This window comes from Callithrix jacchus, chromosome 5 (assembly GCF_049354715.1).
Source record: "Callithrix jacchus isolate 240 chromosome 5, calJac240_pri, whole genome shotgun sequence".
In the NCBI taxonomy this organism is placed as follows: domain Eukaryota; kingdom Metazoa; phylum Chordata; class Mammalia; order Primates; family Cebidae; genus Callithrix; species Callithrix jacchus.
Genome location: NC_133506.1, coordinates 98,693,654 through 98,707,405, shown reverse-complemented (window position 1 = coordinate 98,707,405; position 13,752 = coordinate 98,693,654). Strand labels below are relative to the sequence as shown.

Genomic DNA, 13,752 nt, shown 5'->3' with positions numbered 1-13,752 from the left:
GGTAAGAGGCCTCATTTGCCACAGTTCAGACTGAGTTCATCTTGTACCTTTTTATAGTACTTTTGAGGGTACTGGAACAAGGTTAGAATATTAATTTAGCCTTTTCCTCTCCAGCTGTCCCATCATAAAGAGATTGTAGCTCCTGCAGCAGGCTTCCTATACTGTGGAAAGAAACTAATTGCTGGTTACAGGCTGAAGCTGACAGGTTGCTCTTTCCTCAGCAGCCACTTAAAGTAACTTTTAAAAATCATTGTTATTATTAAGCCTTTATAGCCCACTTTTGTGTTTTCAAAGCGCCTTATAATTTCTGTTTTCTTTGCTATTGATGTCCCTAAGAAGCAAGTTAATATTGTTATGCTCACATGTTGCACATGACATACCAAAGGAACAGAGGATTAGTTAATCTGTTTCTGAATCATCTGTGATCTGCTTTGGGCATCCTAAAGCAGAAGCTGAGGTGTGCATTCCGTTCCTTCACTCGTTGAACCCATTTTCTCACTGCTTGCTTTGGTGTGTATGTATTGCAGCTTTTATTCTTTTTTGACTGCAACTTAGAAATGTATTTTACATAGTGTATACACACACAATACATAAGACAACAGTTTCAGGAAACATTACTTACTACTCTTCATGAGATGAACTGTGATTTTTTTTTTTGATATTTTTTATTTTTATTTTTTTAATGCCAATTTCAACCCATTCTGTTAATTTTAAGAACCACCAACTGGTCATGACCCACCAAGCTAGGGATACTTGAAGCTAAAGAATACACAATAGCACATTTTCCTAGAGCATCAGTATTACTCAAAGGTAAAGGGAGAAACACATTTTTATATTAAAATGTATATGGATACATTATGGATTTTAGCATGGAACTTCAAAGAGATTTTGTTCTTATGATAGACTGCTTCATATTATACCCCTAATCTTGACCCATCCCCCTGCCTCCTCCCCATTATGTATCCATTCTTTCCTCTTCTGTTAAGGGAAATACACTAGAAAAATGTGAGAAGTACTGACCTCCTTTTGGGACTTTGTTTTGGAGACAGGATCTCTCTTTGTTGCCCAGGCTGGAGTGCAGTGGTGCAGTCATAGCTCACTGTAACCTTGAATTTTTGGACCCTTATCCTCCTTTCCTCCTGCTTCAGCCTCCTGAGTAACTGGGACTAAAGGCTCATGCCACTGCACCTGGCTTTTTTTTTTTTTTTTTTAATAGAGACTAGGTCTCACTTAGGTTGCCCAGGCTTGTCCCAAACTCCTGGCCTTAAGTGATCCTCCCCGCTCAGCCTCGCATAGTGCTGGGATTCCAGGAGTGAGCCACTGCACCAAGCCCCATAGAACCTTTAAGTTTATATATTGTGTAAACCCATGTGAGGTCAGAAACTTTGTATAGTATATTTTACAACTGTTACTCTTGTTCAGCACCTATTCTATGCCAGTCACTATTCTAGAAACTGAGAATATTGTGGCAAATAGAAGACAGGAATTCTCCTGATGGAATTTATATTCTACCACAGATGGGTTATGTGCCATGGGGACAGACAATAAACCAGCAAATCAGGACAATGCATAGTATATCAGATGGTAGGGAGGGCAGTGGAAAAAAATAAAAGAAGTATTGGGATATGCAGTCCTGGAGTTGGAGATTGGGTGGTACAATCTTACAAAAATATGTTGGTCATGGAAGATGTATCTGAGAAGATAATATCTGATTAAAGCAAAGACTCAAAGGAGGCAGGGAAAAAATCATGGATTTCTGGAGGAAGAGCATTGTAGACAGAAGAAACAGCAAATGCAAAAACCCATGAAGTAGCAGTGTACCTTCTGTGTGCAAGGAAGGAACAACAGACTCCTGTAGCTGGAATAGAGCTAGCAAGGAGGAGAGTATTAGCACATCAGAGAGGGTGGAGGAGTTGGATTATAGGCAGTTGTAACTTTGGGTTTTATTCTGAGTGAGAGGGAAAGGTTTGAGCAGAGATGTATTTATGAGCTGACCTACACTGGCTGCTATGTTGAGCATATACTGGGGAAGCTAAGTGCTCTGAAGGGAAGGTATAGGGGTTGGGTGGAAGAGTAGTGGAGAGGCAGAGACTGTGTTTTTCCCTTGGCTCTTTTTAACACCCAAAATATGATTGGCATATCTTTGGAGAACCTAGCATTTGTTGGGTTGTGATCCATTACCTATGTTACCTTTCTTAGGATTTAGATATTACTTAGTTCAGTGATTTGAAACCAAAAGAACCCATACATCATCCAATTCTGCCCACTCCCCACCCCCCCGCCCCATTCCTGCCTCATTGAGAATCCATGTGCCTAATGAGAGATGTTACTGATGGAATTCTGTTATGTATGTGAATGATGTCAAGGTAGAAAAAAGGTTGAGAAACACAGTGTTTCATTTTTATTTGTTCAACATTTTCCCCTTATTTTTATGCAACAAATATTTACAGAGGCAGTCAATATGCTAGTGAAGATAAGAATCAGCCCCTTCAGTCAAGGAGCTCATTGTATTATAGGTCAGCCAGAAGTAAGCCATTATTATATGCTGTCATAGAAGCGTATGCATTGGGTGCTATGGGGAGGGGTTAGAGCTTTCTGCGAAGTGTTAGTCTTGAACTGAACCTTAAGGTTAAATAGGTATTTTCCAGACAGTAAAGCTCAAGGAGAAGAAAATATTAAGCAGAAAGAACAACATATAAAAAAGGTTGTGACTTTCAGTGTTTGGGGAATAAGAAGTAATTCTGATGTGGTTGAAGTTCCATGGAAGTAGGCTGGAGAGGTAGGCAGGAGTCAGATCTGGGAAAGCCTATATTCTTGAAATGAACCCAGAGTTCTAGCCTAGAGTGAAAATTTGAGAACTGCAAAATACAGATTTTAGAAAGCTAATATAAAAGAGATGAACTGCTTCCCCCAGGGAGTGACCTGTGTAGTTGATCCTATAAAGAGATGATAGTTTACCAACGCAGTAGTAAAAGGAATCATTAAGCTAACAATTTGCCTTTTAAAAAATCTCTTTTGATCTCTTTCTTAACATAGTAGTCGTACTACATCTGAGCATGTGTAAGATTTCAGGTAAGTCTAATGTGATTATCCTTAATTAGGAAAGATTCTGAGTAAAAAGATAGAACAGGAGATGGTAAAAGCAGAATGAATTTTTCTTTTTCTCTCTTTTTTTTCTTTTCTCTCTCTTTTTTTATTTTTTGAGATGGAGTCTCGCTCTGTAGCCCAGGCTGGAGTGTAGTGGCGCGATCTCGGCTCGCTGTGGCCTCTGCCTCCTGTGTTCAAGCGATATTCCCACTTCAACCTCCCGAGTAGCTGGGACTACAGGCACGTGCCACCATGCCCAGCTAATTCTTAGTAGAGATGGGATTTTTTTTCCATGTTGACTAGGCTGGTCTCAAACTCCTGACCTCAGGTGATCCGCCTGCCTTGGCTTTCCAAGGCTCACATGGTGGCTCATGCCTGCTGGGATGTGCCACAGCACTCAGCCAGATTTTTCTTTTTTGAACAAACACTTTTTTTTTTTTGACCCTTCAGGTGAAATGAACAAACACTTATTACAGTACTTAAGAGTCAAGGCTATTCACTGTGCTTTGCAAATATTAACTCATTATCCTCATAACAACCCCATAAATTCAGTACTGTTGTGATCTACATTTTACAGACAGGAATCTGTAAGAGTCAGAATTTGAAATCAGGTGTTCTGGCTCCCAAGTTCATGCTCTGAACCTCTGTGTCTGCTGCCTCTGATTTGTGGGTATCCTAGCTTCTCAGACAGTTGTTTTACAGAAGTCCCAGGAAAGCTATTGTAGTGTCCCAAAACTCCTGAAATTGTATGTCAAAATGTTGTGTGTACATTTTTTCACCAAGAGGGTCAGTGGCTTTCATGTTTGTCCAAAGGGTCTACAGTGCAGAACAGTTTAGCACCTCTTACCTAGAGGACGTTTTCATCTCTTTTCCATTGTTAAACGGCTCCTGTTGGCATAAGGATTCTTTTGGAAGAACAAGATGTTTACAGACTCATTCAGACTTCTTAGATAACAATGTTCTGTTCTAAATTAATTGCTTATCCAGTTGCTCTTCCTGGGAACTTCTTCCCAAATATTACTGCCAGGTCCCAGATTCAGAGATTGTAATTCTTTCATGTAGGGTAGGGCCTGGCATCTGTTTTAAAAAGCCTTTCCAGATGATTCTGATATAAGTCTTCTGTTAAGAACCATTAATATTATCCTCTGGAGGAGGGGGATACTATTTTCTGTATCTTTCCTATATTGCAAATGCTTGGGATATAGTAAACATTAATAAATGTTTGAGTGGCACATTGTGAGATATAACTGCTTTATATTCAAAGATAAACACTTATATTTCACATGAGACCTTTATATGACCCACCATTAACCTATCCCTATCACCCCAGTTTTCACTTTTTTTGAGAGAGAGTTTCACTCTTGTTGCCCAGGTTCAATGGCACAATCTCGGCTCACTGCAACCTCTGCTTCCCAGTTCAAGCAATTTTCCCGCCTCAGCCTCCTAAGTAGCTGGGATTACAAGTGTCTGCCACCATGCCGAGCTAATTTTTTGTTGTTGTTGTATTTTTAGTATTGACAGGGTTTCTCCACGTTGGCCAGGCTGGTCTCAAATTCCTGACCTCGGGTGATCTGTCCGCCTTGGCCTCCCAAAGTACTGGGATTACAGGCATGAGCCACCACACCCAGCCATGCTCTAGTACATCCTAAAGAAAGTCTTCAGTCTCTTTCCTGAGATTAGTTACTCTGCTTAAATTCACCAGATTTAAGCTTTTTGAGAATTCTATCTCAGCATTTTGGGCATCAGGCCATGTTATATATAGGTCACAAACTCCTTAGCCTGTTAGTTGACAGGTTAAAAGCAAGGAAAATAATTGCATGGACTCTTCTGGGAGAGAGAACATAATTATGGAAAAGAGAATACAGGTACCATTTAAAGTAGGGAAGATAAGTTGATACTAAATGTAGAAGGACTGGAAGTACTTTAGAAAAAGGATATTTGGAACTCATAGCCACAATTTTAAGAGGTCAGTATGCTGTCGAAGTGTAGACATTTGCCATAAATGGTAGAAAGTGAGAATAGTGTACTAGACAAGCACTTTTTAACTTTATGTTTTTAGAGCAAAATGAGATAGAAACAGGTATGGTTACTGATTATAGAACTTGCTCAGATAAATGTTTTCCTACAGTGCTAAGAGCATCGATAGGAAAGTCATTAGTGATAGAAACCAGTAGGAAGTGGTGACTTAGAGCAAGTCCCCTCCTACTCTCTCTTCTTACGGTATATGGGCCTTATAATCTGCTGCTGTGCAATTTGCCTGTTCCTGAAAGTATATATTAATCAGTGTTGCCGTGAATAAAAGTACTTACTGTAGCTTTTTAAAAAACAGCATGCTCCGAATTAAGCAAGCTATGGTAGAATCATAGTCGAGAAGTTTGTATTGTGAGAAGAAAATTCATTATTTGCTTGCTTAAAGATTTTTTGTTCTTAGAGTCATCAGGTTTATCAATGTTAGACCCAACAAGCTTTTTCCAACCATAAGACCTGGGAAATAAGGTTTATAAAAGAAAGAATTTTAAAACTGCTATCTTAAAAAATAAAGAGGTAGCATGGTACTAGTTACTATGCGGAGAAATAAAAATCAAGATTTAGCATCAAACTTCTGTTTGCATCCTAATTCTTTTGTGTACTAGCCACATGACTGTGGATGTTAGTCTTTCTAAACCCCAATTTCATTCATTATCTGTGAAATAGTGGAGAATGTTATCTACTTTGTTTGAGATCGTTATAGTGAGAGTTAGAAATAATATCATTAAGGCCGGGCATGGTGGCTCACACCTATAATCCCAGCACTTTGGGAGGCCAAGGCAGGTGGATCATGAGGTCAAGAGATCGAGACCATCCTGGTCAACAAGGTGAAACCCCATCTCTACTAAAAATACAAAAATTAGCTGGGCATGGTGGTGTGCGCCTGTAATCTCAGCTACTCGGGAAGCTGAGGCAGGAAAATTGCTTGAACCCAGGAGGCAGAGGTTGGGGTGAGCCGAGATCGCGCCATTGCACTCCAGCCTGGGTGACAAGAGCGAAACTCCGTCTCAAAAAAATAAGAAATAATATCATTAGTAGGTAACTTAGTAAGTGGTAGCAGCTACTATTAATCATAGAGACAAAAAACAACAGACTAGCTTATTCCTAGTATACAAGTTGTGCCTTGAAGACAGGCCTTTTGGAAGGAGGTAGAGTTGCAGGTTGTCGCAGTTCTATACAATGTTGAGTAAGTAAGGGTGTGCATTGCAGTATATGCGCCAGTGTGTCTTGATTTGGGGAGACCTGCAGTGACTGAGAGAGGAAGGAAATAGGGAGGCATATTTCTAGACACAGAAATAATGCTGTTCTTTCCCTCCTACCTGGCTCCCTACAATGTCCTCATTTTACCTTGTTGCTTTCCTGGCAGGTGGCTGTGAAAAACAATATCGATGTCTTCTACTTCAGCTGCCTCATCCCACTCAATGTGCTTTTTGTAGAAGATGGCAAAATGGGTAAGTACGCTCCTGCCTATCCTGCAGAATATACCTTTGCCCTTCTTCGGCATGTCAGGCAGAGCATAGCCCCAGAAGTACAAGTTATTTTGAGGTTAAAAGAATGGAATAAGGATATTTTAAAGTTCTTAATAATTGCTCATTATTTATTCTCCTGAGTCACAGTTGTTCTTGCTCTGCCATTGGTCTCTAAATCACGGTGCCCGATACTTGAATAATTCAGTCACCCAGGACACATAGTAAGAGGTTTGGGGACCTAGTAAATATGGATTTGAATCTCAGCTCTGCCATTTATTTGCTGTGTGACTGGTCAAGGTAATAAACTTTTTGGAATTTCCGTTTCCAAATTTACAGTGTAAATAATTTTTATAATGATTTAATGAGATACTACATGTAAATTTAGCACTTTACTGTATCCTGAATTCATACTGCCTCCAGGTAAGAATTCAGTAATTTGTAATAAACCATCAGTACTCCTGATGTGTCTGTTGACATTTCTCTCTTCCCTTATTTATGAATCACAATCTAATAAAACTGGCTTATAATGGTGCATATTAAACTATGTCGGCATTTAAATTGATTTGATTCTCACAATAGCCCTTTGGGTAGGCAGGACAGATGTAATTATAGATGAAGAAATTAAGGCTCAGAAAGATCACAAGTCACCAAAATAGGAAAACAAGGGAGCCAAAGTGAAACCCTAGATGTAGACTCATTTCCAATATATCGTAGTGTTATTGAGGAGAAATTAATTGAACTGGATTATAGCACTTTTGCAGAGCTCAGAATCGCCTCTAGTCCCAGCATGCTGTTAGCTATATTGCAAGGACCAGCATGACAAAGGAACAATGATGCTAGGCATGAGAAATCAGAATACTGACAGATTATACACATCCATCCTTCCCCTCTGCTTCCCCGTACAGAGCGCCAGGTCTTTCTTGCAACATGGAAGGATATTCCCAATGAAAATGAACTTCAGTTTCAGATTAAGGAATGTCATTTAAATGCTGGTGAGTAATGTACTCTAAATTTCATTTTCATCTTACTAAATCAAATTAGATATTTGCGATTTTAGTCTTTCTTTTGCCTACCCTTTTATCCTCCCCTGTATCCACCATGTTTCTAGTGGATATAAACAGTGCAAACCCCTGTTTCAAAACATGGTATGTTTTGATATAGGTACTAGATTACTTACAAGCCAACAGATTTAGGCAACAAACTAAAATCGACCCATCTACCCAATTCTTCACTATGTAAAGATGTGTTAGTTCTATTACTTAAACATCCTAATAATCAAAAACTGAAGTGGCGCTTGAGAATATTCACTCCCCTAGTAAATCAAAAGACCATTTCTTCTTTTATATCAATCTTTGGTATTGGAGGAAGGGTGGCTGTCTTTCTGAGATTCTATACTTAGAACACTGTGTTTATAATTAAACAATGTATCATAGTTAATGAAAGCCTAGTTGGGCCAGGCATGGTGGCTCATACCAGTAATCCCAGCACTTTGGGAGGCTGAGATAGAAGGATCTCTTGAGGCCAGTTCGAGACCAGCCTGGGCAACATAGTGAGATTCCATCTCTATAAAAGAAAAAAAAGCCTAGTTGGTAACCTTTCACTATACTGCCCTGTGCCAGCTTTCATGTGATGATACTAACCTCGTTAATCACCATTAAAAAGCTCCAGACCCTTTTGTAGTTAACTTTATTACTGTAAAGGAACATAAAAGGGGTATCCCAAGAAGAGAAACAATAGCAGCTATTAGTCCCTTGGGCTTTGTTTCTCTGAAATATTCCTCAGGAATGAAAGGAGCCCTAAGTTATTCTGAGTCCTGCCTTTGTTTCACTGTTGCTCGCTTCTCTGTCTCTCTCTCTCTCTCTCTCTCTCTCTCTCTCTCTCTCTCTCTCTCTCTCTCTCGCTCTCTCTTGCCTTTGTTTCACTGTTGCTTGCTCCTCTCTCTCTCCCTCCCTTCCTCCTTCCCTCCCTCCCTCCCTCTCTCTCTCTCTTTCTCTCTCTCTCTCTTTCTTTTGAGGTTAGTACAAGGCTTTGTGAATTGGAATGAAAGTGAGCTTTGGTGCTTGGTCAGCACTTCCTCTTTCCTCATTTACCCCGCATTTACTCATGCACACATTGGTGGTTCTCCCAAGGGTTTTCCAGCATGTTGCCATCCTCCCATTGCAGCTGGAGCACAGCACTGGGGGAAGGAGGCAACACAGCAGTACAGAAAGCAAAAAAACAAAATAATGCCTTCTCATTCCAGCTTTTTGTTTTTAATTTTAGTTTTTTATGGCTCTATGTCATATTCGTCTTCTGTGTTCAGATGAATTTTATAGGGCTTTTGAAATCCTACATCAGGCCAGGCGCGGTGGCTCACTCCTCTAATCCCAGCACTTTGGGAGGCCGAGGTGGGTGGATCATGAGGTCAAGAGATCGAGACCATCCTGGTCAAAAAGGTGAAACCCTGTCTCTACTAAAAATACAAAAATTAACTGGGCATGGTGGTGTGTACCTGTAATCCCAGCTACTCGGGAGGCTGAGGCAGGAGAATTGCTTGAACCCAGAAAGCGGAGGTTGCAGTGAGCTGAGATCGTGCCATTGCACTCCAGTCTGGGTAACAACAGCAAAACTCCATCTAAAAAAAAAAGAAATCCAACATCATAGTGATCAGCTTCTTCCTGTGGTATCTCTTTTAAATGTGATGCTCCTATAGGCCCTCTCTGAGACATTCAGAAGACTGAAGCCCTCCTGAAACCCTCAGAATAAGACATTCAGACAGCCATCTTTGCATGTAGAAACTTGAAACAGATGTTTGCCTCTGATAATAATTGTTTCACGTCTCTGGAGCTCTTGGAGAGGTGTTTGAAGCGGAGTCTTCTGTAATTTCCATCATAATAATGTGTTTGATTAATTCAATATTAGTTAATTGATTTTTTTTCATTTTGTGCCATATTCTAAGAATATGACAGTGTCATTTCTCCATCACTTTGAGGCCCACTGGTAAGTTTCCATGAACCTCATTTGATGAGTATGGGAGGTTGGACAGCTTTCCACAGTATAAGCTGTTCTTCAGGAAGCCATCAGGTGAAGAAGCCTCAGTGGCTAATGGTGAGAACCCAGGTGGATCCTGTTAGAGGAACCACCTCCGTACCCAGCTAGGAAGAGACCAGGCCCAATTATAGTCACCTTTGTGGGAGTTGGTCCAGTGGCAACATTTTTCCCTTAAGAAAAAGGGTTCTGTTATCAATGAAAGTTTAAAAAATACAGCATATGCTTGGCTTCATCTAGAAATTGCCATTGCATGTTAACAGACTAAAAGTTCTGAGAAGCTACACTGAAGAAACTTATTTAATTCAGTGTTAACTGAACTTACTTGATCTTGGAATTTAAAATTACAAAATGCTTATTATTAACATCATGTGGACCACCAGTGTTCCTTGAAGATGATCTGGAAAACACTCTTCGATATGGTAGAGATAGACCAGAGTGATTGGAAAGCAGGTTTGGTTTCAGACATGTTCAGTACAAAAGGGACATGATTGTTCAAAAAAGAAAATAGAAGTTTGGGTGACTGAGAGCTTTGGTCTGTCAAAATAACAGAATCAAAAAAATCCCCCTGCAGTTTTGAACCCTTATAGCACCTTGGCGTGTTTTTGTGATCTTGTCAAATAGGAAGTGTCTGGCATTTCTTCTAGTGGGGCTGTGCCCTTGGATGTCGTTTCTCAGCAAATTAAGTTTTGATCAATTCTGTCATGGCCTCACACCAATCGCCGCATGCTCTAGGTGCTCCAAATACCAATGAATCAGATTGCAGTGATACACTGCTCTGTGGCCATGCCACACGTGAAACATAGGGGAAAGCAGCCATTTCATTTTCTCCCAAAGTCCAAGGCCATCTTTTTCACACATTAAATCACTGCTAGTCTTGCAAGGCTACTTCCTGCAACTAATCCTTTCCATCTCTTCCTTTGGGTCCATCCCCAGGTCTGGAGTGCCCTGGCCTTTACATTTCTTTCCAGTTTCAAGGGCTCTATTAACATGAACGTTTTCAGCTTTAGTGCCTTCTGATTCAACACCCTGGGTCTAGCTGAGAGCTAAAAATACCATCCTTTGCAGCTGATCTGCCCTAATCACATTAGCACCAACACTTTAAATAGCTTTTCTGTGCTAGCATAGACATTTGACAGATGGAACTAACACTCTGAGGGCTACAGGAAGTCATAGGCTTAAAGGACTTACCAACTTAGCACTGAGCTTTACTTTGCTCTTTCATCTCCTTCTAGAGAATGAAGAAAGAGACCCTCTTCCCAAGTCTTAATAATCAGCTTTTAATAGGAAAGCATATGATGGCAGTTCTTATGATGCGGCTAATTGCATAAGTGCACCTTTCTGTGTGAGCACCTTTAATTGTGTTAACACCTTTCTGATCTATCTAGAAAATGGTGGATCAGAAAGGTGCTAACAGGACTCCCTCCTTTCTAGCACTGATCATTTCTGTGGATGTTGGGAGATCTGTATGAATCTGTTTTACATCTTACCATTACAGCTGCATTTGGGGTTAATATGTATCTGTGACTACTATTGTAAGTGCACAAGAAGTAGTTGCATCTCCAACCATATCTGGAAAGGAATCTTTGTGACAAACAGTTACGCAAACCCATTTTTTTTTTTTTTTTTTTTTTTTTTGAGACGGGGTTTCGCTCTTTTCACCCAGGCTGGAGTGCAATGGTGCGATCTCGGCTCACTGCAACCTCCGCCTCCTGGGTTCAAGCAATTCTCCTGCCTCAGCCTCCTGAGTAGCTGGGATTACAGGCACGCACCACCGTGCCCAGCTAATTTTTTTTTTTTTTGTATTTTTAGTAGAGACGGGGTTTCACTATGTTGACCAGAATGGTCTCGATCTCTTGACCTCGTGATCCACCCGCCTTGGCCTCCCAAAGTGCTGGGATTACAGGCTTGAGCCACCGCGCCCGGCCGCAAACCCATTTTTTAAATTAAATGTTCATAATATGAAGAAAAGCTCAGAGACTTAATGTATCTATTTTCATTAGTTAGGTACTGTAATGAGAGACAAATACCTGTTCCAGCATGGAGCTAGGTAAAGGTGAATTCTGTTTCATTGTTTTGTTGTGGCTTTCCCCAGCCTTTGGAATATTTCAAAAATGGAAACTCTCTTCCAGCTAACACCTAACTATAGTTTGGTTGCTTAAATGGTAAAAAGCATTCTTTTCAGCAGTCATCGTGGTTTTGAGCTTGCTAATAAATACCACAGCATGGCCCCAGACGTAAATTCCCCCATTCTACTCTCTAATATGTGTACCGTCTTCACCCTTATTGCTGTCAGAGGATGTATGACCTTACCTAAAGTAGAAAGATAAAGGAAGGAAGATCACATCCATACCTTCAAAGAGTTCAGACCCCAGATCCAAAACGCCAAATTTATGGAAGGAAACAAATGAACCGTAAGAAATCTTATCTTGGCTGGACTCTGTGGCTCACACGTGTAATCTCACACTTTGGGAGGCTCAGGCAGGAGGATAATGTGAGCCTGGGAGGTTGAGACTGTAGTGAGCCCTGATTACACCACTGCACTCCAGTCTGAGCAACAAAGATCCTGTTGAGAGAAAGAGAGAGAAAGCAAGGAAGGAAAAAGAAAGAAAAGAAATCATATCTTGAAGGAAGTGTAACTATATTTGACCATCTTTTTTTATTCTATGCTTTGGGATAAATCTCAGTGTCTTATGCCTCGGATGATATCATCAGCACACACTGAAACAACATTACATTACATTCTCATTCTCGGAGTCTCACAACTGTAAGATTCTGTCGTGTTTCCCAGGATGTCAAAATGTGTTTAAAAAAACTAAAAACTATATGTCTCGTCAAGAATTCTATCCCAGTCTGACTGGGAAGCCTCCTTATATCTGGCTCCACTTGCCATTCTTTAATCATAGTTAGCTGAATCTGATCATTCTGCATTCTGTAAATCTTCAGACTCAAACCTAATATCTAAAATGTATAAAAACCAAATCATACATACTAATGTTATGGAACCCTCTCTCTATTTAGTCTTCTGATAAAAATCACAGTACAGTCATTCATTAGGAACAGAGTCAGGTTGCTGACCAGAATGCTTCCAAATGTATTAAAGTTACATCCATTCAGCTTGCTCATTCTTCCTGGCTGTTTGCCATGTTTTCTAATTCTAGAAGTGTGTGTGTGTGTGTGTGTGTGTGTGTGTGTGTGTGAATGTTTCTTAGCCTGTCATCTCTTACATAGGTAGTGAAATATTTGAGACTATTTCACGATTATTTCTGTAGGAATCCGGGCCTTGTCACATATATACTCTAGAATGTGTTTGTGCCTATGCAACAAGGTGGCTATTCAGCAAAGGCTCCTACTTTGTGTGTTTTTGGGTTTCCTGGGAAATGGGCAAGAGCCTTGAAAGTTAAGAATGATTTTTACAGCTTAAAGCAAGCCCCTCTGTGTTCAAGGCAATCCTGTCAAAAGGCATTAGCCAAACTCTAGCTGCTGATGTTGCCTAGCAACCTAGTCAAACACGAGCACTTCATTGTGGGAACCAGGGTGGCAGCCAGAACTGCCTCATCCCCCACAAGGTGATTAAAGGGCATATTGAGGCTCCTTCTTCCAGCAGTATTGCATATAAGTACCCCGAGATACATTTTTTGACTCCTCAAATAGAGCCATTTCTTAAGGTATAACTACTCTACTTGTGTTAGTGAAAAGCTTAGAAATAAAAGGAGAAAAGCTAAGTAATAACCAAGTGTAGTAAAAATGTCTTATGGAAGGAATATTAGTGCCTTCTCTACTGAGCTATCAGTGGTTTGAATGTGGGAGAAAGACATCAGGGTGAGAACTACCTACAAAAGTAATTCACATATATGTTTATGGTATTACGTCAATATTGGCATCTCCAACACCTATCAGAAGCTTATTCAGCAGATATTGATGACAGGTACCTGTTGTATCCCAGATAATGAGGGAAGTACAGTTCTGAAAAACTCCAAGATCCCTTTGCTCAGAGACCTTACCATGTAGAAGTGTAGAAAGACCATTCATCATGACAACCTTTTCTCAGAAAGCTCAATAGAATATGACAGATTTTTATGTGGGGAGAAGTTAGTTCTTGAGGTAGGCATGAGTAATTTGAATGCTCTCTTCAGAAATG

At 40.3% G+C, this 13,752-nt stretch overlaps 1 protein-coding gene across 11 annotated transcripts in view; it reads left to right on the top strand.

The window, feature by feature from the left end:
* The window catches only part of AP2B1 (adaptor related protein complex 2 subunit beta 1), a 151,478-nt gene that overhangs the window by 126,427 nt on the left and 11,299 nt on the right, over positions 1–13,752 (top strand). For all 11 annotated transcript variants that reach the window (XM_078373820.1, XM_035300813.3, XM_035300809.3 and 8 more), the window contains 2 exons: positions 6,482–6,566; positions 7,490–7,576. In XM_078373820.1, the coding sequence (XP_078229946.1) occupies positions 6,482–6,566; positions 7,490–7,576 (172 nt within the window). The remainder of the gene's footprint in view (positions 1–6,481; positions 6,567–7,489; positions 7,577–13,752) is intronic.